The 27,523-nt window shown below is 38.6% G+C and overlaps 1 protein-coding gene, 1 non-coding gene and 1 pseudogene across 2 annotated transcripts; 1 reads left to right on the top strand and 2 right to left on the bottom strand.

Moving 5' to 3' along the window:
• The first annotated feature begins 7,502 nt into the window (after positions 1 to 7,502).
• On the top strand, positions 7,503 to 7,610 carry LOC148703465 (small nucleolar RNA R71). Its single transcript, XR_015987769.1, has one exon. It is a non-coding gene; the product is annotated as a small nucleolar RNA R71 (small nucleolar RNA).
• A 2,193-nt stretch (positions 7,611 to 9,803) lies between these two features.
• On the bottom strand, positions 9,804 to 10,568 carry LOC148699902 (uncharacterized; annotated as a pseudogene).
• A 3,709-nt stretch (positions 10,569 to 14,277) lies between these two features.
• On the bottom strand, positions 14,278 to 21,090 carry LOC103704297 (BTB/POZ domain-containing protein At1g63850-like). Its single transcript, XM_008787526.5, has 2 exons — positions 19,679 to 21,090; positions 14,278 to 14,854 (listed from the first exon to the last, which is right to left on the bottom strand). Exons 1-2 carry the CDS (start codon positions 20,990 to 20,992, stop codon positions 14,576 to 14,578), a joined length of 1,593 nt encoding a protein of 530 aa, XP_008785748.3. The 5' UTR covers positions 20,993 to 21,090; the 3' UTR covers positions 14,278 to 14,575.
• Positions 21,091 to 27,523: the final 6,433 nt, after the last annotated feature.

The raw sequence follows: 27,523 nt of genomic DNA, 5'->3' as shown, positions 1-27,523 counted from the left end.
CTAGATATAATCAAGCACCTCAACAATTCTATAGAAAAAGACATGGCTGAATCTATGAAAAGAATAGGTTCAAGATTATTCCAACACAAGAAAGATCTATGGATGAGAAATGATAAACAAAAATTGTATCAACATGAGAATCTATTACATAGATCAAATATAAATGAAACTACCATCATCCAAGCGAGTTCATCCCTAGCTTCACCAAAGAATTAGCTCTCCATGAATTTTTGGCTCCTCTTGATGATTTCTTTGTAATGCAGCCTTTTTTTTTTTTAGAACGGCGTGCTCCCCAAGTATATATATGATTTTGGGGCTAAAAACCCTAGGAAACACGACTTAGACACGTTTGCATGTGTTTTTCCGACTTTACCCTCGAGCACCAACGTCAGCATGAGGTTCGGGAGACTCTCCAGATCGCATCTGATCTTTAAATTTTATGTTCTTATAGTCATTTGAAAGCTCTGGAAGTCTAGTTTCCAACAAAATTTGAATCATCTCAATTGGACTTCTGTAGCTCCCAAAATCATCAAAATACTACACAAAGGTCTGATCTGTCAGGGCCCAGGCTGGCGGTTTAGGGAAACCTAATTTTGCAACTTCATAACTTTCTCTCTGGAGCTCCAATTGACCTGATTCTTGATGCATATGAAACCTCAACATGTCTACTTCATCTCCACTAAGTTTCATTTCATTCGGACTGCAATGGGATATTCAATCTTCTTAACTCCATTCCTACAATAAAATCACCAAAATCAATTAAGACTTGGACACTTTGTGAAGTAAAGTTCAGATTAGAAAAATATCATAAAAATATCCAAATCATGCTTAAGTCTTAACAATTTAGCCTAAAGTGGTAGTGTTAAAAGGTACATTTTCATGCACCTATCACACCTCCCAACCAGCTTATTGCTAGTCCCTAGCAATTTAAGCGAAGAAAAAGAACGGACTATATCCAACCCAGTGTAGACAGCTTTTGCATGAGCTAAGCAATAATATTCAAGTATAACAAATAAAGTACTCGCAAGAGATCAACAATACTATCAAAATCAGTCCATCAAGAGCAACTCCCAGAATTCGTGTGTGTGTGTACTCTAAGCCGTAACCATCTTACCACCAACCCTGACACATACAACGTCGAGAACATTTCAAACAAAAGCTTCAACTCCATATCTCACAGGTATAATATTCAATAGTAGACTGGTGTAAGGGGTCTCTCTATGGAGTTGAGAAAGGGTGTTCACACAAATATATGAGAAGGCAAGTGTTCATGAACAAGCAACAAACAAGCATTGATCTTATGATAGGATCACCAACCATTGGGAACTCAACCATTCTTACCACAAACCCACTTAGGATCAAAAAGGTCAATAATAAAAGGTTGTAATGAGGCTAAAGTTAAGTAAAATAAAAATAATAAAAGGATGGATAAGAGAATTCAAAAGAACTTTCCAGTACATGCTAGAGGTCTTCACAAGATATAACATCAAGCACAACTTCCTCAAACCGCTTGTACCCTTTTTTTTTTTTTTTCTCTTTTTTTTTCCTTTTTTTATCACGCTAGTCATACCATTTGGTTATTTCATCAACAACTTCATACTAGCATTTTGAACCTGTGACAAGCAGTTTGGGAACCAATAGAATCATTTTCAGAATGGAGATTAGAGCCTGAGACATTTTCAAGGCCTGTGGTAATAGAAAGCTGAAGCTGCTGGTGGAGTTGATTTGTTTCTTTGTTTCTTTCTTTTTTTTTTTCTTCTTCCTTTTTTTTTTTTTTTTAACACAACCTTTGGTTGCAATTATGGAGTCCATTTCAGCAAACCTGCCAGCACCAATGAGAAACCACCACAGTACATCCCCTTTCTTGTCTTCATTATTTGCGGACCAATTATTTATCATCCCTAGCATGTACTTGAAAATAAAAGGTAGGAAAGATATAATAATTTAGGCTCAACTCCAATGTGGAGGGGGGGTAAGGACATATGGGTTTACAAAGGAAAGGGTTCTTTTTTTTTCGGCTCAAAATGGCTTCTAATGGATAAAACATGGGTTAGCTTGAAAGGCTCAAACGTTCATCCTAAATTGACCTTCATCATCTCCTAAGTATAATCAACCAACATACCACAAACTGTGCAATAAAAATTCCCAATAGAGCAACCAATTCAAAAAAATCAATGAACGCATGCCACAAGTCTCTGAACATGATGAACTCTCTCTCTCTCTAATACTCACCAATGCGTAAATACTTAAGTTTGAGAGTTCTCTAATTGTATGCATTGAACATCCATCAAACCACAAGGCTTAGATGCGTGCATAAAAAAAGAATTCAAAGGGTGTCTTAATAGTGTGACTAAGATAGAAAAATTGACTCCAGCAAAAATACTCTGTAATCATTTGTTTTTTTTTTTTAAAGCAAATTCATGCAAAAACATATACACATGGGCTGCCCTCCCCCAACTAAAACATGACATTGTCCTCAACGTATGGAAATAAAAGCATAGAAAACAAAATAGGATAGAGGTCACCTGATTAGCGGAGCACAAATCCATGGTAAAAACAGGAAGCTGGCAAACCTGAAAATTAAACTAAGGAAACCAAACAAAATAAAACAAAACAAGCAAAAACAAAAACTGAAACAAAGACAAAATAAAGAAAAACAAAAAGAAACAAGGAAAAAGAGAAACGTACCTGCATGGGCATAGCATCACTGTTCGTAGACGGGGTCCATGAGAAGAATATCTTCCTCTACTGGAGCCTCTTTCTCAAGGACCGGCTTGAGTCTCTGGCCATTTACCTTAAGCATCCGACCATCTCTAGGATCTTCTATCTCTACCGCTCCATTCTCAAATGTATGCTTTACCACAAAAGGACCAGTCCACCTAGATCGTAATTTACCAGGGTGTTTATGAAGCCTAGAATCATATAAGTATACTCGTTGATTAGGTGCAAACGTTTTTCTAAGAATATTTCTATCATGAAATGCCTTCATCTTAGCCTTGTAAATTTTAGAATTTTCATAAGCTTCATTTCGCAACTCTTCTAACTCGGTCATCTGGAACTTCCTAAGCTCACCGGCTTCAGGTAAATCAAAGTTAAAGTTCTTAATAGCCCAATAGGCTCTATGTTCTAGCTCTACCGGTAGGTGGCAAGGTTTACCAAAAACAAGCCTATAAGGTGACATGCCTAGGGGGGTCTTGAAAGCTGTACGGTATGCCCAAAGTGCATCAGTTAATCGCAATGACCAATCCTTTCGGTCGGGGTTAACCGTTTTCTCTAAAATACGCTTAATCTCTCTATTAGCAAGCTCTACCTGCCCACTTGTTTGAGGATGGTAAGCTGTAGAAATCTTATGCACCACCCCATACTTCCTCATCAATGCTTCAAAGGAACGGTTACAAAAATGTGTACCCCGGTCACTAATGATAACACGTGGTGTACCAAAACGAGACAACACATTTTCCTTTAGAAATTTAATTACTGTCTTATTGTCATTGTTCCTACAAGTTGCAGCCTCTACCCATTTGGACACATAATCTACTGCAACAATAATATATAGATAACCAAAAGAAGGAGGAAACGGTCCCATAAAATCTATACCCCAGCAATCAAAAATTTCTATCACTAAAATTGGATTCAAAGGCATCATATTACGACGGGACAAAGCTCCTAATTTTTGACATTTCTCACAAGAACGACAATAAACATTTGTGTCTCGAAACAATGATGGCCAATAAAATCCACACTGCAAAATTTTTGCAGCGGTTTTCTTCATAGAGAAATGGCCTCCACAAGCTTGGGAATGACAGAATTCTAAGACACTTGCTATCTCATCATCTGGGACACATCTCCTCATAATTTGGTCAGGACAGTACTTAAAAAGATGTGGATCATCCCAATAAAAAGAACGTACCTCTGTTAAGAACTTCTGCTTATCCTGTGCATTCCAGTCTGATGGCATCTCACCTGTTACCAAATAATTGACAATATGTGCAAACCACGGCATGGAGGTGATAGAAAATAATTGTTCATCTGGAAAATCATCACGGATCGGTGGTGTATCTGTAGTATCCTCAAATATTAACCTTGAGAGGTGATCAGCCACCCCATTCTCTAAACCCTTCTTGTCCTTGATGGTTAGATTAAATTCCTGCAAAAGCAAGATCCACCTAATTAATCGCGCCTTAGCATCCTTCTTTGCGAGAAGGTACTTAAGGGCTGCATGATCTGTAAAAATTGTAATAGGCGAGCCAATCAAATAAGCACGGAATTTATCTAATGCAAATACTACAGCTAGTAGTTCTTTTTCAGTAGTAGAATAATTCATTTGAGCACTATTTAAAGTCCTACTAGCATAATAAATGACAAAGGGCTTTCCCTCTCTCCGTTGACCTAAGACAGCCCCTACTGCGTAGTCACTTGCATCACACATAATTTCAAAAGGTAAACTCCAATCTGGTGGCTGCATAATGGGAGCTGAAGTGAGCTTCCCAATAAGCGTTTGGAATGCCGCTTGGCACTCTTGTGTCCACTCAAATAGGGTATCCCTAACTAGAAGGTTACACAATGGTCTAGATATGGCAGAAAAATTCTGGATAAACCTCCTATAGAAACCAGCATGACCAAGGAATGATCTAACATCCTTCACAGTCTTAGGTGTGGGCAACTTAGAGATCAACTCAATTTTGGATTGATCAACCTCTATTCCCCTAGAGGAAACAATATGGCCCAAAACAATACCCGAAGGCACCATAAAATGGCATTTCTCCCAATTCAATACAAGGCCTTTTTCTTTGCAACGAGCTAGAACCCTTGTTAAATTAAACAAACATTCATCAAAGGAGTCACCAAAAACAGTCAAGTCATCCATAAACACCTCCATGCAATTCTCAACCATATCACTAAAAATACTCATCATGCACCTTTGAAAGGTAGCTGGAGCATTACACAAACCAAATGGCATACGACGAAATGCATAAGTTCCAAAGGGACATGTAAAAGTGGTCTTATCTTGGTCCTCTAAAGCAATTTCAATTTGATAATAACCAGAATAACCATCTAAAAAACAATAAAAGGGATGACCAGCTACACGCTCTAAGATTTGGTCGATGAATGGAAGGGGAAAATGATCTTTGCGAGTGGCAGCATTTAACTTCTTATAATCAATGCACATGCGCCACCCGGTTGCTGCTTTGGTAGGGACTAATTCTCCTACATCATTCTTCACTACTGTGACACCTGACTTTTTAGGAACTACCTGCGTAGGACTAACCCACTTGCTATCGGCAATCGGATAAATAATACCCGCATCTAACAGTTTTAAGACTTCATTTTTCACAACTTCTTTCATGGTAGGGTTTAGCCTGCGTTGGGGGTCTCTACGAGGGTTAGCTCCCTCCTCCAAGTGAATCCTATGAGAACAAATTAAAGGGCTGATGCCTTTAATATCGGCCATGGTCCAACCAAGTGCAGATTTATGCTCATTCAAAGTTGTAAGTAATTTTTTACCTTGTGATGCACTTAAGTCAGAAGAAATTATTACAGGAAAGGTATCACCTGGACCAAGAAATGCATGTTTTAAACCCTTAGGCAGTGGCTTTAACTCGACTTTTGGGGCTTCAATGGTAGATGGCTTCGGTTGTTCTCGCATCAAGGGCAGCTCCTCAAATCTTGGTTGCCATGTCCTCGTCCCATAATCCTGAGATGAATCAAAAACAGCACAAATATTAGTAACATCATTAGAGTCAAATGTGCTATCAAACCCAGAATTAATAAGAAAATATTCAAGAGGATCGGGCTCATGTTTTGTGATGGCTTCCTCTTGCATAAGTGTGTTTATCAGGTAAGTTTGGTGACACTCATCGTCCTCCTGTGGCTGTTTGCTTATGTGGAAGATATTGACCTCAAGGGTCATATGCCCAAAGGACAACTTCATCAATCCATTCCTGCAATTAATAAGAGCATTAGCGGTGGCAAGAAAAGGTCTACCTAAAATAATGGGGATTTTTGATTCAGAAATAACAACAGAGTGTGTGTCTAGAACCAAGAAATCAACAGGATAGTAAAATTTATCAACTTGAATTAACACATCCTCAACTATCCCCCTTGGTATCTTTACTGACCGATCAGCTAACTGTAAGACCACAGAGGTGGGTTTGATCTCTCCTAATCCCAATTGCAAGTAAACAGAATAAGGCATGAGATTGACACTAGCTCCCAAATCAAGTAAGGCCTGTGCAAACTCATGATTCCCAATAATACAAGAAATTGTGGGGCATCCTGGGTCCTTATATTTTGGTGGGATTCTCTGTTCAATCAAAGCACTTACTTGTTCCGTTAGAAAAGCTGTTTTCTTAACATGGTGTTTTCTTTTTACGGTGCACAAATCTTTAAGGACCTTTGCATAAGTTGGAACCTGTTTTATCACATGTAACAAAGGAAGATTAATTTTCACTTGCCTTAGGTTCTCTAGGATCTCGCTACTATGGTCCATAACTCTTGAGGTAGACTTGAGAGCTTGAGGAAAGGGCACTCTAACTGGACTCTTCACTATCTCTTCCTCTCTTGGAACATCAACTACATCACTACTCAACTTCTCTTGTGTGTCCTTAGGCTTGGGAACCCTTTCTATAACCTTACCACTTCGAGTAGTTATGGAATTAACCTCCTTAAGATCTTGCCTATCAGGGTTAGAAGTTTGTGCCATATGCTGACCTTGGGGATTGGGTTGAGCTTGCGATGGAAATTTTCCTCGCTCATTTACGGTTAAAGCACTAATCAACTTAGACACTTGACTCCTAATCTCTTTATTTTCCTCAACCACCTGAGTAATCATTGATTCAAACTTCTGGTTTGTCTTATTCTGAGCCTCAATAGAAGCATGTAGTGTGTCCTCTAAAGGATTCCTAGAAGATGGGGCATGGTATGGAGGTGTAGAATAAGCTCTAGGTAGCTGTGGTTGTGCAGGATGTTGCGGGTCAGATTTCCAACTAAAGTTAGGATGGTTCCTCCAACCTGGATTATAGGTATCTGAAAAGGGTGTAAAAGGCTTCTTGTACATACCTAGGGCATTACAATGTTCCTCATACACACCCCTCATTTCAGCAAATGTGGGACAATCCTGAGCTAGGTGATCCACTCCACCACATACAAAACAGGGTCCATGGGACTCAACACGAGAAACAGTATGTGTAACCTTTGTATCCTTTGTTTTTAAGGCCTCTAACTCCCTAGTCAGAATGTCTATCCGGGCCTTGAGATTATCCTCCTCTCTAAGATGGTAAATTCCTCCACTAGAAAGAGTAGCTGTAGGTCGTGACCTACTAGTACTATCAGTCGCACTAGGTCCTGTCCAAGTATGAGCTTTCTCAGCTAGATCATTCAGGTACTCTATGGCCTCATCCGGATCTTTCTGCAAGAACTCACCATTACACATCATCTCTACAAATTGGCGCTCTCTAGGTGTAAGTCCCTCATAAAAGTAACTAACTAAACGCCAACTCTCATAGCCGTGATGAGGACACAAGTTCAACAAATCTTTAAACCTCTCCCACACCTGATACAAAGTCTCACTATCCTTTTGTGCAAAGGTTGAAATCTGTCTCTTCAAACCACTGGTCTTATGGTGGGGGAAGTATTTGTTAAAGAAAACCTGTGTCATCTCATCCCAAGATCCTATTGACCGCGGTCTCAGTGAATACAACCAACTTTTCGCTCTATCTTTCAGAGAAAATGGAAAAAACTTAAGTCTAACTGCATCTATTGTACCGGGTTGACTATGAAAAGTCGCCACTACCTCCTCAAACTCTCTAATGTGCACGTAAGGATTTTCATTCTCTAAGCCATGAAAGGTAGGAAGTAACTGTATCATTCCTGGTTTAAAATCCTATTGTGGGACATTGGGTGGGAACATAATGCATGACGGTGTGGCTGTGCGTGTAGGATGGAGATAGTCCTGGAGAGTCCTAATGGGCTGATCTTCGTGATTGCTCATGGTGTTAGAATTAGATGGCGTATCGGGCAAATTCACAGGAAAAGTGTCAGGTTCTAATTCCGGTCTTCTTGCAAATCTACCTAACTCGTCTCTATGCCTACGCATGCAACACAAAATATATGTATATTATTTTTATTTTATTTTATTTTATTTTTTTTTGCACAATCAAATCAAAACTATGAATGAAATAAACTGAAGACAAAAAGCAAGAGAAAAAAAAAAAAAAAGAAGAAGGAACGAGGTTACCGCTTTGACGAATTAATTCAGCAAACCTATTCCTTGAAGCGCTTCTTGTACCGTTCTCCACGGCAACGGCGCCAAAATTTGATTACGCCCAAAGAATAACGCGGCTATCGCAGTATATATTGGGGTGTCGATTCCACAGGGAGAAGGTAGGAACACTAAAAGGAACTACAAAACTAAAAAGAAATATCAAAGCAGTAAAATGTGATGTGAATGTTTAAAAGTAAATTGACAATTAGATTGTAATAGTGAAAAGATGTGACCAGAATTAATGGCAGCAAAGCATCGGGAATTCCTCACTTGAATCAGGTAATTCCATTCATATTTGATCCATTGGATAACTCAATTAGAGATCATAGCACCAGATTCTCTAATTGGAGGATATAGCATTACAATCAAAATATTTAGTGATAATTCTAGAAAATCATTCTCCTCTTTTAAAACCAAGGATTGTTATCCTTTTAGACTCAGATTCAAAGACAAAAATATACCCAATGGCAATATTTCAGCAAAAAATCACACTAACTGGATAAACAATCAAATCTAGATATAATCAAGCGCCTCAACAATTCTATAGAAAAAGACATGGCTGAATCTATGAAAAGAATAGGTTCAAGATTATTCCAACACAAGAAAGATCTATGGATGAGAAATGATAAACAAAAATTGTATCAACATGAGAATCTATTACATAGATCAAATATAAATGAAACTACCATCATCCAAGCGAGTTCATCCCTAGCTTCACCAAAGAATTAGCTCTCCATGAATTTTTGGCTCCTCTTGATGATTTCTTTGTAATGCAGCCTTTTTTTTTTTTTAGAACGGCGTGCTCCCCAAGTATATATATGATTTTGGGGCTAAAAACCCTAGGAAACACGACTTAGACACGTTTGCATGTGTTTTTCCGACTTTACCCTCGAGCACCAACGTCAGCATGAGGTTCGGGAGACTCTCCAGATCGCATCTGATCTTTAAATTTTATGTTCTTATAGTCATTTGAAAGCTCTGGAAGTCTAGTTTCCAACAAAATTTGAATCATCTCAATTGGACTTCTGTAGCTCCCGAAATCATCAAAATACTACACAAAGGTCTGATCTGTCAGGGCCCAGGCTGGCGGTTTAGGGAAACCTAATTTTGCAACTTCATAACTTTCTCTCTGGAGCTCCAATTGACCTGATTCTTGATGCATATGAAACCTCAACATGTCTACTTCATCTCCACTAAGTTTCATTTCATTCAGACTGCAATGGGATATTCAATCTTCTTAACTCCATTCCTACAATAAAATCACCAAAATCAATTAAGACTTGGACACTTTGTGAAGTAAAGTTCAGATTAGAAAAATATCATAAAAATATCCAAATCATGCTTAAGTCTTAACAATTTAGCCTAAAGTGGTAGTGTTAAAAGGTACATTTTCATGCACCTATCAAGACCATATATATATTTTCAATTAAACAAATGTACTGAGAGTAATGAACTTATAAATGAAGTATCAATTTAACTTATAGCATGCTCTAGATAATTACTTGTTAATCATCAAAATAACACTATCATCCTCAGTATGTACAATATAAATATTAAAAAATGAAAATTTATACCTGCAGCAATTCTCTCAAAATGTCTTCTTTTCATGATATCCAATATTATTTCTTTGAGCTTCATTTTAAAAACTCTGCTAACAATGTCGAGTCTATCTTCAGCTCTTTGACCTAGTATAAATTTTAGTGTAGATTAAATTTCAAGCCATTGAGCATTACAGGTAAATGTGATAATTAAATTGGGATGCCCATCCATCTGTAAACATCCATGGCATCATGATAATTTTGAATCATATAGCGGGGACTTCCATTAAAACTTGATAGCAATATAATTCTTTTGCCAGTTGCATTGCCATCTACACCACCTCTTACAATAGCATCTTCGATATCTTTGTAAATTTCAAATCTAGGATCTTTTTGATTTCTTCTAACATAATTAAGCCTTTCTCCTTCAATGCATGAAAAATCATCCACAATATATTGCTGAGATAAATGTCCTCCTCTTATCAACGCTTTACCTTCATACACCATTGTTGGAATCTATAGCCATAAAATTCTCTCATGGTAACGTAGTGTTTGATAAGAGGATGCTTCTGAAAGTTTATATATATATATATTGGATATCAATTCTAAGACCATCTTCATCAAGTGAAAATAAAATTAGATATTGCATAGCCATAAAAGCTAGGGTGTAGGTTACTAATTTGTTTCAATACCTTTATTTTATGCTCAACACTAATATCATGGTGTCTATCAGCCCGACCTAAATCACCAACAATTAATCCTACCATTTAGGAATAGGATGGAGCAACATGTTACACATTGCTTCATTTCATCTACCTTGCAACTTCAATCGCATTGGCAAGAACTTAGATTTCTTAAATCAATCTCTGATCATCCAAAATGCTTTGACAATTTCATTTTCAAGATCTATACTCATTGTACTATTCGAGTTTAATGCTCTAATTTTACTGCTAACCTCATTCTTTAAATCATATATAAAGCTGAGAAGGTTAGAGAAGGTTGGAATACTTTTTTAGTCGATAGATAGTTAATATAGCCGTTGTAAGATAAAAACAACCGTTTAGACTCATAGAAAAACTAGCCGTTATAGTTGTCAGACGCCATTTTCTAGGGTTGACTCGAGATTTTCAAGTGTCAATTCATGATCTTCAGAAGTTGGCTCGAGATTGCTTATGTTTCTTTTGCGCTTTATCTTTCGTCTGTGGTACTTGCGGAGTCAACTCTCTCAGTTTAGGGGTTGACTCAAAATTTTCAGCCCATAACTTGATCTAATATGGTGGTAGAGAAGCGAGACAAGAATGGTTTTCTCTCTCGCCACCCCCCCCCCCCCCCCCCAACCCTCTTTCTTTTTTTATGCGGAAAGCAATCTCTATATCTAATAGGGGTGGTAATTTAGGATTTGATCCGCAAAATCCAAACCTAGGCTCGGTCCATCTCGTTGGGCCTAAAACCTTGGCCCAGGCACGCTCGAAGGGTTGTAGGCTTGAGTAGTCTAAGCAAGCCCCTAGCCCATGAATAGGTGCAGCGATGATAGATGGAGAGAGCGAAGCAAGATGTGAGAGGTTCTTTCTCACCCTTCCCCTCTCTTCTATTTGAATCAATCTTGATATCTAATACATAAGGCAATTTATGACTCGATTTGCTAACCTGATCTATAACTAACATGATTTTTGCGAGTTTACATTTTGCATAAACAGTTCTAAGTCATAAACGTGTTGACCCATTCGGACCCGTTTATAAAATTGGGCTAGATTAAAATTTAAAATCTAGATCTATTTAACCCATTGGATTGAATTTGATCTGTTTAATAGTTGGTTAGGTTACAATCCGGCATATTTAAGACTTATTTAACTTTTTCATCCCCTTTATGACCCATTTAATTCATTTAAAATCTGTTTAACTTAATTTGACCTGTTTATTAAATCAATTATTTTCATAAGAGGGTTTCATAATTTGTTTAATAAAAAAAAGGTTGTACAGGCCTGAATCTTTTATCTCTTCGATAAATATGCCATATTCAAGTTGGCAGATATATGACTTAAACCCATGTACATTCTGATCCAACCCAATTGCCATCTCTAATATTACGAGCATTTTGATCTCCAAAAATCAATGTACTTAATTCCGAAAGACATAATCTGACCTAAATCTAAAGAAGTGGAATTTTCCAATTTACCTTTAACTGTAATAAAGAAAATATAACCGAAAGCCTCACGTGAACCAATAACCTCTTTCGTGTCCCCTCGATGTCTTCGAAGTGATAAGACGCAAAGGAGGCAACCAAGTCAGCAACACCATTTGTCTTTCTGTAAATATATGTAGCCTGATGAAAGCCACACTCTTCTAGGAGTTTGAAGATATTGTGGAGCAGCGGCTTTCCGCCGGCAGCGCATCTCCGACCCTGAACCCACTTGATCACCGTAGCCGAGTCTCCCTCGAAAAAAATATGATCCGCATCCAATATAAGTATCGCATAGGTGATGCCCTTCCATGCAGTTTTGAGCACGGTACTGACAACAGACGTGTCAAAGATCCGCCGATCTTTGGCTGCCACCAATCTGGCGTCATATTCTCTAATAACAAATCCCACACCTCTACTGCTCCTTTTCTCGCCAACACTTTCGTCGATGTTCATTAGTGGAGTACCAAACATAATTCTAAAGGATATGAAGCTATTAGATTTGGGGTCTGCTTGATCCACCTTCTGCTTGAAAGAGCTAGTTCTCCTCGTTGGGTTTTTTCATGTTACAGAGAACCAAGTTTGTTATTGGCCAAGGAGGACTTCTCATCTCTGCCAAACAAGTATTATGGTGGGACAACCAGTTACCTGAAATTTCCTAAAAAATGTAGCATATTTTGAAAAAAAAATTACCCCAATTCTCAGCCGGTGAGAATTTGACCTTTCTATATCCTGTAAAGGTTTTCTTTTCCACAAAATAGAAAAAAATAATTCTCGTAGAAAAACTACTTCCCTTTTCTTTTTTTTTGAAATTTACAACTAAATATTAGACATTCCTTTATTTTTCCATCAACTATTCTTTTTCTTCTTCGCCTCCCGCCATCCAAATGAGTCATGTATGTTTTTCAACAAGTAGTTGAACTGAAAGAACCCAAGAGCTCCTTAATTTAATTTTAGCTATCCAAGACCTAATATCATCCATGAATGCCTAGCATAAAGTTATTGAACCCACGTCGCCGCACGGTAATTCGTGCATTCTTGGAACAAACTAACGGGCACCATGTTTCTGGTGAAAGTTCATGGAGAGCCCATGTAGCTTTACCGCTTGAGACAATGCTAGTTGGACCCATTTATGGGGCACCGAGTTCTGCGACAACTTTTGTGGTGATATGAGCCTCCTATATCCAACAAATATGGGATAACTTTATTCCTTTTGAAAAGTCCTCCAAGAAGTTCTAATTTTGGAGAACCAATGTGAGGAGCCGAGCAAAGCTCCAGACTGCAGCGGAGGGAGCCCTGCCTCAGAAAAACTAATAGCCCGGGTCATCGAGCTCTCGGGTCGCGCTCGAGTCAGTGTCATCGGAATGCGCGGCGATCACGGGCAGTCGCAGTCAGAGCCTTCGACGGGCCCCCATGGCAGCACAAGGCCAGACAGAGTTCGGACTTTGGAGAGTTCCGAGACGGCTCTTCTCGAGAAAAGATGGTGCCCTGCATAGAGGATTGGACAAAAAGTTTGTCGGCTATGTAGGATCGTCAATTGTACGTAGAATTTCTCTGATTTGTTTGATTTGTTGAGGAGATAATCTAACAAGGGAGAAAGACCGTTTGAAATAGGCTCTGTGTTATTATTTGTTGTTGCACCTGCTGGTTGCCGTGGATGTGTCTGGTTTTATGCTTGGCATTATGTTAAATGTCCTACTACTTAGGAAGGCAATATTGGTTCATTTCAGCCCATTAATTTGAAGCCGGTTCGACCCAAAAATAGCGACTGCTGAGAGAACCAAAGCATTGGGAGGGCATGCTTGGATGGATGGAACTGATGCCTCACTGAACTCAAAAACTCCCAGAAATGCGAGAGAATTTCATCAAACGATTCTGCGGCTCACTGCTGGGAAAACAATCTCGAATCGGCAGGGCAGAAGATTAGATCAAAGGGATGGAATCGATACCATGTTAGTCTTCATAATATAGATGCTTAAGTTGTTAATACAGGTTCTTTAAGCATGTCTTCTCTGTTTCATCTGAATAAAAGCTAGCAAAGAAAAAGGGGAACGGCAGCATCTCTGTCCACGAGGATTCAAGACAGAACGATGGTTTCGGATTTGGAATGCAGAACTCCAAGGCAAATAAGGGTGCAAGATATAGATTTCTCAAGCTACAGGCAATTGGAAATGGAGTTAATAACTTTCTACTTGAGAACAAAATCTTATATGCACTGCAAGCAGAATACATAGAGATGAATGGCATTGAAGCATTCAGATCTAGTTTTACGTAGTTCGCTGAATTGCCACACTATGTACAGTTCCATTATCTCGAATATGCATTACCTTGGCATAGTTCTATACAAGTACTCATTCACAAACAAACAGAACTATCCATATCAGTTTTGAGTCTCGCAGAGGAGGGCCATGTACAAATATTTGACAGGTAAAGATTGATCGATATGCATCTTGATCAACATAAAGGGAGCAAGTAGGATGATACAATATGCACAAGTTTTCGGTTGGGGCAGCTAAAGATAACATCAGCCCACCCAGACAGGCATATCAACTTGAACCGATCTTTTTCAGAGCTATGTATTAATGGTCAAGTAGTTCAACTAGCAATGCGATCATGTGGCGGCCTGTTTGCACGCCTGAACCAGGTCTGGAATGCTGAGGTCAGGTGGGGGCAATCATCAACATTGCGAGTCGAGAAACTGAGGCACTGCTGCAGCAATTCTTGAGCATATGACATGGGCAGTGTTGATATAATCCTCAGAAATGTCTCTTCCAGTTCCTGGAAAACTGATTTATGACCAGTTGGCATCGGCGAAGCTACATCCCTGCAGACATTCAACACTGGAAGCCAGTTTTTCACAAACTTCATCCTCACCTGAGAATATGAAACGCTAATACTAAGAACCTTATACTGCTAATGATGTAAAATTGTCAGCTCAAGCATAGCTTAGCTGGTGGTAAGTCAGCAATTAAAATTTTAAAACCAGAAAACTTATAATCCAAATTTTTTTCTAATTTAAGCTAAAGGGCATCTCCATGACATAAATGATACTAATTAGTTCTTAATCAGTAATTCCTTAATGCCTCTCCCAAGCTTGAATATGAAAATTGTTGAACAAGTGGCATCAGGCTGTCAATGAAATACCATAAAAGTATGTGAAAAGATTTGATAATTACTGGACAAGCATTAACAATTTAAAATTTTCAAGTAACATAAAGGACAGACATTGAGTTAACACTAAGAAACTTAATGGTTAGCATACCAGGATTTTCTATTCAATGATAACATACTTAAACAAGGAATAGATATGGTTACACATGAATGCTTGCCTACTAGACTCGTACTATACCCAAAAAAGTGCCTACAAAGAAACTCTACAAACATAATAGCATCACGTCATCCAAAGAATTGTGGAAACCAGAGAGGAAATGGAACTATAAGTACATGACTTGAGCTTGAATCGACCAGCAAATAAGCAACATTACTATACAAAGAGATCATATACAAACTTATTTACATGCAAACATGCACGAACAAACAGACATGTGTGGCACCATGCAAGCTTGCGTTACAAATATTCACATATAATAGCCCAGCATCAAAGTGCATTATAATATTACTTGTATAGTTTATAACACACATGATGCCTGCCATAAACATTGATCACTAGTCTCTCTCTTTTCCATAGCTTCCTGAAGACAAAATCTATCAGGTTGTGCAATTGTCATAAGCTGACTATGAGCAGCAGTCCCTCATCTGTGTACAAGATGAGCACAATGAAGACCACATAATTGAGGAAGTCTTGTTATTACTCAATTAAGTATAGTTCAATAGAATAATAAATGAATCTTTTGGGCACCATCCATAGGTTGAAGTACAAAGTAGTAATTGCAAAGTCATAAGCAGATAGAATACAAGTATGTAGTAAAGTTGCAAGGAAAGGGGCATGTTTCCTAAAAAAGAACCAAAAATAATCCTCAAGTTACCTAGATGGAAGCTGAAGGAATAAATTTGGAAAGCTTAGCATGATTTAGCCATCAAAAAAATGGTCAAATATAAGTCGGTATCGAACTACATAAATAAGAAAGTTATTATATGTAATTATGGTTACATGAATGTGCCATTATGTGATGAATATCATTAGATATAAATAAATGTCCATATATGCATATAGATACCCATACATGCACTCCAAACAAATTAAACGCCACTATCAAGCTTGGACTTAAAAATTCCAGGTGGACAACAATTCTTTAATTAATATCACTTCTAGAGCATCAACTGTAAGTGCTGGGCTACTTCACTACTCAGACATGGAAGAGAACACTTATAACCTTCACTGACAAAGCTTCACAACTTAACCTCAGTACGGTATGGGTTAGCTAATGGTGCAACCATCAAAGCATGCCATATCATTTGGCATTTGGTCACAGTGGCAGCTAAAATAGGGCACCCCCACCAAACCAAAAGAGGAAATTTAAAGTAATTTGTTTATGCAACAAAAAATAAGTGCTATGTGTTAGATGATAAAAATGTCTATGCTGTATACCGCCAGGAGACTAGCAGAAAAAGCACATATTAAAATACTAATGGATCTGAACATAACATATTCAGTATAAGCTTGAAAATTAATGGCTAGAACTCTCATATTATTAAAATTTTAATATGCTTCATGACTTTCTATTAAGTGATCAGTTAATTATTCAATCAGGATCAAAAAAAAAAAAGCATTCAGTCCACTTTCTGATTCAATCAAATCTTCTCTTAATATGATAATATGGATTTTCAAAACATAGGGAATCAATCACATGCATGCATGGTGATCAGCATCATAATTTTAAAAAAGAGAGGCTATATCAAGCACTATACAAGAAAGTACATTCTTTGGAAGAAAAAGCACAAACCATATAAATAGACACAAACAAATTGAACTAGGTTCTAGACATGTATGCTTGCAAATTTGGGTCCCTAGATTATTTCACTAAGACCATATTGGCCCTGCAGACTAGTAAGAGCTCCCACTTAAAGAAAGATGCAAGACAGATGAGGAGAACTTACAACAGGAGGCCCACAGTTGGACAAATTTCAATGATTGGAGGAAGCAGCTTTCCACCATACATAGAGACAAACATCACTTGAAAACCAAAATAAAAAGAGATGAAGATGCAGACAGCCAAAGGAAACCTATGATCATGAGATGTTTGGAATTGGACAGCAAATCCTGGTTAGCTGACATCAGTCAAAGCAATCTGAATCATATTGAAGCAATTCTAGTAATATCCTTGGGTGTCAATGAGGAAGAGTAAAACATTGAAACCTCTTTGCTAAAAAAGATCAAGTGCTTCAAGTGTGTGAAAAGGTTAGACTTCACTGGCACTTGAAGGAAATTTGTCAATATTGTGCAAGGGGAGTGAACAAGAAAACAAAATACTCAGCAGCACGAAGACATTGCAAAAATTTTCAAGATGGCATCACAAACACCAATAAAGGAAAATGATGGAAGGTCAGTCATGTGGTTTAAGCTTTTGCGGAAAATTAGAACTCTTGGTATGAAATTCAGAGTGTTTTAGTCCAATGGAAGATGGAAACTTCACCAAGATGCTCAAGATACTTTTTCAAAGATGACATGGAGGATGCAACAAATGCAACTGCTCAAACTTACTTTGGTTCAAATAAAAGATGTTGAAGTTAGAAAGGACATGTGCATGTGATGAAACTGTAAGATATTTGTCGATAAATTAAAACATCCAAGATCTAAAATCTAAAAGTTCTACACTAGCAAACTTGTTATTGTTCATGGGTCAGCATCATCAAATTTGCTACCTGCTGGGGAAAAAAATCAATATAGGCCCCTAAATTGTATCAAACCAACAACGTCATGGTGAATTATCCACAGCCAAGATGGGAAAATGGTAACTAGATCATCTTGTTGTGTGACACAGAATTTCTTAGTAGATCTACAGTTTTCCCACTAAATACACTAAGATCAGTGCCAGAAGAGTACTATAGTTGGCAGTCGGTCTAGATTTAGCTTGTCTTTAGGGTGTCTGTAAAATTTCTATTGGACATTTTTGTAAGCCTCTACTGAGGTCTTTGAGAAAAAATAACTTTTCTATGGATTTATCAACATCATCCACATGATGGGGAGCACCTTTTGTAACTAAGAAGCAATGCATTAGCCCTTTACTTTGAAAACAAAAAACTCTCGGTAGACATAAATTAGAAGCACTACTCAACTTACAGCTTGTTAAAAAAGACAATAAGGAAGAAGATAAATAAAAGCAACCTATCCTGGCTGGTTAACTCGTAGCAAGTAATAAACAAATGAAGTTTTTGACTTGCATAATCCCAAGTCATCTGAGATCACACTTATGATTAGGAAAGTAGGGCTCTAGATGATTGTGTTTAAATAAGACTAATTTCTAAGTAACTTTAGTGTAATTGTATGAGAGCCAATGAAGTCACAAGGATTAGTGTTGGTTTTAAGAACAAAGCTCCACAAAGCTCCAACTGTGCAATTTTAGTCAACAGCATTTCACTTTTGAGTTAAAAAAGGAAAGGTTTATCCTTTTAATTGCAGTTTTCTTTACCCTTACAGCCCCTCTCTTTTCGTCCCCCATTAAGAAAAAGTCTTAAGTAGGGCTCTCAATTGACTGCCCCCAGCCCCCAAAACTGGGGATTGCTGAACAACATTTTGTCTTTCCTCTGTGTTGTTAACTTTACAGAACCACATTATAAAACAAGAATCTCATAGTTCCTTTCATTTACTACCCATTTGGTGACCTCGTCTCACCATTTAACATAAAATGTTTTTAAGCTACAGCAAGAACAATGTTAAAGAAAGCTTTATTAAAAGATTAATCCTAGCCTCTGCTATTACCATGTCCCTTTTCCATATATTGTTAGAGCAGCTTTTAGAATTCATGTTGGCTCCTGTCATTGTGTTGGAAGATAACTATCTTATAGTATAATTAGCAGGGATTTTACCCAGTCAATAGGACGAATGCATTTGATGGTGCACTAATATCTTACATTAAGTTTTATATACCATTATCTCCAAATAGTCACAAGAATACCCGAGAGAAGGAACAGTAAATTCAGTATATTCCCAAGTACTATAACATGTTTATTTCTTATTGATAATTTTATTTGTTAAATTATGATACCATGATATAGTAAAAGTAGCTTAGCCCTCTATTCAACAATTCAATAAACAGTGCAGAAACCCATGGTAAAAAATAAGTTGATGATGACCAATCTTCTCAAAATAAAGGGGCAAAATAAAATGACTGGAATTGCATAATTCACGTCCAAACAGCAAGAATATCAATTTTTACACACAAAAAAATATTAACTCTTTCTCTTTCACATTGATATAAGCAAGAAACCTTCCCTATCTGCTTGGGGTTGGTAGGTTATATTGATTGCTCCTAGCATCAGTCCTTATCTAAAGCTAAGTCCCCAAAATAAAAAGTTTCTTCAGATTTACATTTCACTTCATTCATTCAAGCCTCTATAGTCCCGCCCATCTCTTTTCCAACTCTATACTATTGTCTCTATCAAATTCATTCCCAACCTTGGTTGATAGTTCCCATATCTAATTTCATCTCTCCTATGCTACTGGACTTGTTTTGCATTATTAATCTTTCTTCAAAATAAAAGCATAAAGTAATGTCACAAGGATTTCCAAGATCAAACCTGCCGAGGAGCCAAAGTAGACCCAGAAGCAACTGAATTGGCAAGCCGGCAAGTGCACCTTGCAACGAGCGTCGGCAGTCCCGGAGCTATGTTCTTCCATGCATCATCCCTGAAAGTCTTCTGCAAGTCAGCAGCAAGCGCAGTCTGCTCACTCCACTCTTTCACCGCTGTGTCAGCCACCCTCAGCTCGATCATCCTCTCCACCAGCCAATGCAGGTGCTTCACATTCACCATGGTCGCGTGCAGATTAAGCCTCTGAATCGCCTCCCTCTCATCGTTATCCCCTGCCATCCTGAAATCCGGCCTCGCATACTTCCCTAGCAACTCCTTCACCGTGTCCAAGCCCAACAAGAAGGCTTGGTCCAGCACCCTCCGCACCGAATCCCGAGAGGAGTAATCTCTCAGTAGCTTCGCCACGAAGGCCTTCACGGTGGCCACGTTCGGATGGCCATGGATCGCCGAATGGATCAAGCCGCAGAGCATCCCCTCCGACGTGCAATTCCAGTCTCCGGCGGCCGCCTTCGGAGAAACCCTAGCAAGGAGATCTCGGGATTCTTCTTCGCGAAGGAAGGGGATCACGCTGAGGATCCCCTCCTCCTCCTCCTCGGTCCACGGCACGGCCTCGAGGAACCGGACACAGGCCCGGACACAGTCATCGAAGAGGAGCTCCAGCGCCACCGGAAGCATCTCCAGGGCGTCGGCTACCGAGCGGATCGCGCCGGCGAAGTCGAGGGTGTGAAGGAGGCGGAGGACGGCGACGTAGGCGTCGAATGGGGGGCAGCGTAGGTCGCCGGCAGGGGAGATCTTGAGGAAAAGCTGCCGGATCCCGTCTCCGCCGGGGTCGGGGTGGTGCCATCGGTCGGAGAGGAGGGCGGAGAAGTAGCGGGAGCGGCGGAGCGCGGCGGAGTGGAGGTGGAGCTCGAGCGACTGGAAGGAATCGGGGTCGTCCGGCTGGAGGAGGAGGAGGACGTCGGCGGTGGCCGGGTCGTTGAAGCCGCCAAGGCTGGAGGCGGGGTGGAGGGGGGGCGACGGCTGGGAGGGGGAGGACTCTTCCGTTAGGGTTCCGTCGGAGGAGGAGAGGCGTCCGCTGCTCCCAACACGCTTCCGTTTCCGAAGTGACATAATAATGTACGGCGGGAAGACGGCGGGGCAAGAGGGTATACCGGTATACCGGCACAAGGCGGAGCGAGGATGAGGCGAGAAAGAAATGGGGAGAAGGGGATTGGGGTGCTCCGCTGTCGGTGCAACGCGAGTGGATATCTTTTTCAGCGAGGGCAGATCGGATGTTTGAATGGGACACGTGGAGTGAATCATGTGGGTATCGTCGTGGAAATTCTGGGAGAGGTGACGGGCGGATGGGTCAGCAAGGCTTATCCAGTTAAGAATGGTGCCTAAGATGTTGCTTCGATGTCGCCATAATGACAAACATTGTCGGAACCCCTGATAAATAAGTAATGCTAGATCTGACGGTTATTGGACCATTCGAGGATCAGGTCCAAGAGGAGAGATCATAAGAGTGGAGCGCGGATCTGTAGATGGGTCTCGTACGCATACTTTTTATGTGCATCCAGCGTGGGCCGCGTGGCTGCGTGAGTCTTAAAAACAGGCACCGCAAATAATATAACGATTATTAAAAATAATTAATTATATAAAAAAAGCTTTTTTTTTGGGTGATAAATAGGAGGGGGAGGGGCAGAACCCCACCCGCGTAGCAACCCCCACTGGGCCCTCCTTCCACCAAGGAATGTTCGATGCGGATCGCAAGTTTTTGCATGCCCTCCCCAACCCGTGAAAAATCCTACTCGGCCATCCACGTGTGAGTACGTCACCCCAACACCATCTCAGTCTGATGGAAAGAAAGCATATCCACACAGAGCCATCCGGGCGTGGGGCATACGGTTTCCTGATTTAATCGACGTCCACGCATTTCGAAAGTAATGCAGTCTCACTACTTCCTTTTTTTCTTATTAGTAATTTTTAGCAACTCTATATTAATATGATAATCAACAAGCACTAAAGTAGCAGATGAGACTCTCATGCCAACTATCTACTATCTTTTCAAATACTTAATGTAACAATCTAGGATTTCACCCAAAAAAAACTAACCAGAAAATATTATTTGGTTTTCTTATCCCAATATGTACCCAAGATTTACTCAGTGCATAGCTAGTCAGCCTGTGGTTAACATCAAAAGGGCCCGTGTTACAGTGTACCCAAATCCATATGGACTATGGACAATCTAGGATTTTATTTAAAAAATCTAGCTAGAAATAATATTTGGGTTCTTTAGCCCTATATAGTTATATATGTATCCAATATCTACTCAATGCATAACCAATATGCGGACTAAATACACCCTATGTTGGTCCTCACACTTATGTAAAATTAACCAATATGCGGACTAAATACACCCTATGTTGGTCCTCACACTTATGTAAAATTAAGGAGTTGAACAAGGAATGAAGCACAGATGAATACTGGTAGCTATTATTGAAAGAAAAACCATATTATTCTCAATGCAGTTTCCACAAGTCTAGTTTTGATAACCTTTTCTGGAAAAAAAAAAAAAGAAAACTTAGGAGAGAGTGTATTATGCAAAAATATGATTTTGTGATTTGCATGAGTCCATTCTTTCCTCTCTCTTTTTTGCTATTTGTAGAAATATCTTTTTTCTTTTGTTTCTAATCGACGATGATGCCTTTGACGCTTGTTACATTGCATATTTGGCGATACTTTTGATCCACTGGTTGAAATTTTTCTAAAAACTTATATTTTCTAGTGGCGCCAATTAGTCACTGAAAAGTACTCTGGATCCGCATAGCACAGTAGCAGCAATTCACGATACAGCCAACTATAACCAACTCCTGCAAATCATACTAATTCATGTGCTCATGCAATATGACGAGCTTTTTGTAGGCTGTGGACCTTTTATGTTATATAGAAAATTGGTATCATTGGGGTACCATTTTTTTTTTTTTTGCATTCTAATTATTAAATTACTTTAAATAATAGATTTATGAAAATTAGAAAATAAAATATTACAAATCTGAATAGAAAATTTGGCTAAGAATGCCTAAAGAGTATATCCCGAATGATTCGCAATATACAATGTCATCCAATCGGCAATACTATCCGCTTCTCTATAAGCGTGCAAGACCTTAAAAAATAGTAGTGATCATAATCTCTAACAATCTTATAGAAGAGGGTGTAGCCTATCCTCAAAGTTAGGCAAATTCGAAGGCCATCTGATAGCTGCTAGAGAATCACCTTCTAGATAAATGTATGAAGCTCATATTATATATACAATATAACTTAGTCTCTCTCATATTGCCCGCAACTTTGCCATCAGGACTATAGTATCAAAAATCGTAACACCATTAGCAAAACACGTCACTTTGAATAATAAACCCTGCTCCACCCAAATCATTTCTCACCAGTGTACTGCCATCAAAATTGATCTTGAGGAAGCAAGGGATGGTGGCTCCCAAGTGAAAATATATTATTTGGGAAGACATAGAAGCTACCAAAAGAGAGCCACAGATTGCTCCTACTATCAAAAATCCCTCAACAACAATTTGAAGAAATTTCTCGGTATGAGCAAAAGCTTTTAAAAGAACTAATCTAGCACTCTATTTTGCATCTTGAAAAATATGTTCATTTCTTGCCAACCAAATATGATGAGTAATGTAACAAGCCAAGATTGCTTTTAATTTCTTTTTTTGACCATAACGAAAGAATTTCCTCTTAACAATGTGTAAATACTCCTCCATTGGCAAAGATTAAAAAGGTTAAATTTTGTATAGGAGATTGTCTTTATACCTGAGACGGTTGATGCCGAAAAACAAGGAGAAGCTCTTTCTCCTCTGAGGAAGGAGAGCTCAGAGGGCTGAATCGGATCGGAGAAGGAAAAGAGCTAGTCTGCACTAAAGTACTCAAATTGGTATACTTTGGATACTTAATATTTCTCTCACCTCGGCAACCAGAGATTTTATATTTAAATCCTAGATCGTCTCTTTCACTTTTCCAAAAAAATCTTTGAATAGGTGGCAAATTTTGACTAGTCTGAAGAAAATTTAGTTAATATTTTTTATCTATTTAAAACACACCCTCCCGTTCTATTGAATGAGGGCTCGAGTCACATGGCCAGGCCATTTATCATCATTAAAGAAATTTCTTATAATAAAACTTCCTACGGCCAAAAAAAAAAAAAACAAACTTCCTGTAGCCAAAATTGCAGGGGAAGCGCGCTCCTTTCTATTTACCGAAATTGCTATCCCTTTCTTAGAAAATTGAGCAGGGTTGGGTTGAATTTCTCATTGGATTACACAGTTTATTTAAATAAGGCCTATATCAACTTAATCAATCTCTAGCTTAAATCCTGTCAAAGAAAAAAAAAAATTCTTCATAGCGTTTTTTTTTTTTATTCTGCAGTTCTATAGCTCATGGATGAGATTTAAGCCAAGACGATGATGGATCTTTAACAAAAAGAGTTAAGCAAGCTAAATGACCCAATTTTCATAGAAAATTGAGCCCAATCCTACTGTAATTTTGGCCTGTCTGAATTTCTCTACGCGATTAAGTTGAAAATCTTGTAGAAATGGAGCTTATTGGCCCATTTAACTTGTATTTTCTAATGATCTGCCTAAATCCTAATATATGGGCTGCCGTAAGATAAAAAAAATCGTTACAAATTCTGCAGGATTTTCAACCTAATCATGCAAAGAAATTCAAGAGGGTCGGTATCCGAATTCCGGCAGGATTGGGCTAGATTTTCTATAGGAATCAGGCCTGTTGGCTGCCATGTCCTTTTTTTCTAGCCCATCCTAGTCTAGGCCTAAATTATATCTACGGGTCTGTTGGGCTGCAGGATAAGAAGGTCTTTTCCATAAGATTTAGGATGGAGAGGGATTGAATTGATATGGGCTTTATTTAAATAAGCTATGTAATGCATGCTCTAACGAAAAATTCAGCCCAATCCTGCTGGATTTTTTAAACAGACTCTAAGAGCCTATTTGGATGATTGGGCTAAAAATTCTATTGAATTTATGGATTAGGCCAATATAGCTAGCAAAATTATAGAATTACATGATGTGCTAAAACTATATTCATAAGTACCAGCAATAGTTTTGAGATGGTCAGCAAAGCAGGGTTCTTTTTTTTTTTTTTTTTACTCCATGTGGTATTCGGGCCGGCCCACTCCATTTAATGCAGTGACCCAACTTTTTAGCTAGTAAACTTAACCATTTAATGCAGTGACCCAGCTAACCTGGTTTACGGGAAAAGGCTTTAACCAGTTCGTTAAGCCTCCCACCTCTCATTTTTCTCTCTATTTTTACATTCTCCCATCGCTTTTTACCTTTCATTATTGCCACTTTTTTTGGTCCATATAATCCAAAACTTGAAACTTAATCACTTAACCTATGCTTTTTCAAGCCAAAAAGCATCTCTGTCATCTCTTCAAGAAGATGTGGTTATCAACAGCCAAACAATAGCGAACATTAGTCACCTCCTCATTAGCTCTCGGTACCGATCTAATACCCATATTATAGTATACCACCTTCCTTTTTTCAAAGTCAATGTAATTGGTGCAACTCAACCATTAGGAATACTTGGGGAAATAGGAGGACATGCTACATGGCTAGAACTTAATCAAAACAGAAGCAAAAGAAAATTGCGACGAATAATATGGTTGCTATTAATGAGCTAATCACAAGAGTCAAAGAGCATCGCAACAATTTAGAAAGCCTCAAATTTAATAGTACAACTCCCAAAGATTTGTCACTTTTTTCTTACTCTTTTCGGAGAGAGGGAGAGCGTTCTCAGCCCACCCCTCTTGCTTCTAGTAAATATTAACATGCCTTTAAATGAAAGTATTAATTTCTTATCCTGGTGGAATTGTATTGCTTCAGAACAAAGTAGAAAAAAAAGTACTTTTCTAGTAACTCCTCTTAAACCTCTATAGAATCACTGTTTGATTTTCTTATCTTCAAGTCCACAAAAGTTATGGTTATCTGTTTGATCCATATCAAAGGGCACTAGCTGATAAAATTTTATTTGAAGCTCCAGAGTAAATTGACCTTTCACCAGTATTGCTTAGCCAAATCATATGCTGCATTTTCTTAATCATGGTCAAGTAAACCTACCCTGTTGTTTAGGTTGCCTCGAGCCAATAGCAAATCACAAGGTGTAAGTTAAACTGCTAGTCACCACTAGAAGATATCCCAATCAAAATTCTGAGAGGAGAAACAAAGCCACATTCTACTCTTATGACAATGGCTCCTTATTTTATGTATAATATTTATTCTTTTGCATGAGTTGCTGCCTGCAATATCCTAACATCAGCATCCCTCACTCAACTAACTCAAGACAATGTGCTTGCAAAAAATGACAGCGATAGAAAATCTCGATTGATTTAGACTAGTGAAGAAAGATCCCGGTATTTAAGTTGTCAATTCAATGTGACTTAGATTACCAACAATAAATGCTATACAAATCTAAACATGAAGCATGTGATTAATTAACATTTCCCAAACAGAGTCATGTAAACAGAATATTTTTGGGCCCTAAAGTATAAGGAGTGATGCTATTCAAAAGTCCGGGAGTCTAATGAGTTCAGGAAGTAAAATTCCTCTGTTTTGCTATTTCCCTTTCTATGTCAACATGACTCCATTCGAGTAACCAAGTGATTTTTTAAGGTGCTAAAATAAAATTAAGAAGTTGCACTAGGTCTAAGATTCTCGGCCCTCTTCTTTTCATTGGTGATTTTCTTTTCCACAAGAAATGAGCCACCAACTCTGATCCTCCGGGCACCAACTATTTGTTCGGTTTTGTTTCCATACCTTCAAGTGGTGGATTGAGAGGCAGGGAACCTTGAGAAGTCTACTTACTTTGTTTGTGGGCCAAAGGAAACAATAAGGCACGTTCAGCTTCTATTTTGTATTCAACTCTCTCTCCTTTGATGTGGATAGACCTTGACCTACCAACGTTCACATTACGACTATTTTATAGATCTGTTGGGTTCCCCAATGATGTTTCCTAGGTTCTTTAGGCGAGAATGGGGACAAAAGGATAAAATGAAAGCATGGTAACCAACTCTCTCCAAATTATATACATAGATGCATACATACACACATATATACCTAAATTTTAAGCAATGTAACCCTTTACAGATTATTTGGCACCAGCTCAAGCATACCATTTATATTTTCGACCCAAACAATATCCATATTTCGCACAAAACTTAAAGCCATTGTATTGACAACCAAAACAATTGATAGGGTTGAATTCATAATGACCAATCAAAGCAAACAAAGTGTTTGATCCTACATGCCATGCATCTTCTCTTACGTCCACGTGTATCATCACGATTAACTCCATTGTGCTACATTACATTGTGACCCACATCTCCTATTATGGCAAAGTATTCAATTGTATGAATATAAAAGAATTAACTTCTTCTTTTGAAAACAAAATGCCACAATGTATCGATCATTGATACGTACATGCGTTAGCCATATTCAGTAGCATATGATACTAGTATTGGTCATTGACACTACATGCATGTATTAGTCATATTCAATAGCATGTAACACATGCATTATGCGATATTCACACTGCATGCCATGTTTAATTATAAATGTGCAAACCATAAAGAAATTAGATTGAATTAGTTCGATTTCATGTTCTACTTATAGATCAGACACTATGCAACACATGTTGGAATAAATACTTCATGCTCTGATTTGATCGCTTATTTACAAGTGGTTTTATCTTCTCCTTTCGGTGGTGCATCCAACGTACTTGTTTCCTCCAGAGACCATCTTCAGGGCAAAGAAATCTCCAAGC

Source organism: Phoenix dactylifera, chromosome 15, assembly GCF_051530095.1.
Source record: "Phoenix dactylifera cultivar Ajwa chromosome 15, Ajwa_hap1_PhDact_Kaust_v1.1, whole genome shotgun sequence".
Classification (NCBI taxonomy): domain Eukaryota; kingdom Viridiplantae; phylum Streptophyta; class Magnoliopsida; order Arecales; family Arecaceae; genus Phoenix; species Phoenix dactylifera.
The sequence above is the reverse complement of the archived record's forward strand: the minus strand, read 5'-3'. Positions and strand labels throughout refer to the sequence as shown.

Excerpts from the sequence above, each read along its gene's own strand:
- LOC103704297 (XM_008787526.5), bottom strand. The coding sequence starts at position 20,992 with ATGATTCACTCCACGTGTCCCATTCAAACATCCGATCTGCCCTCGCTG. Across the intron at positions 14,855-19,678 it reads CTACTTTGGCTCCTCGGCAG|GTGAGGATGAAGTTTGTGAA; the intron begins GTTTGATCTTGG and ends TCATATTCTCAG.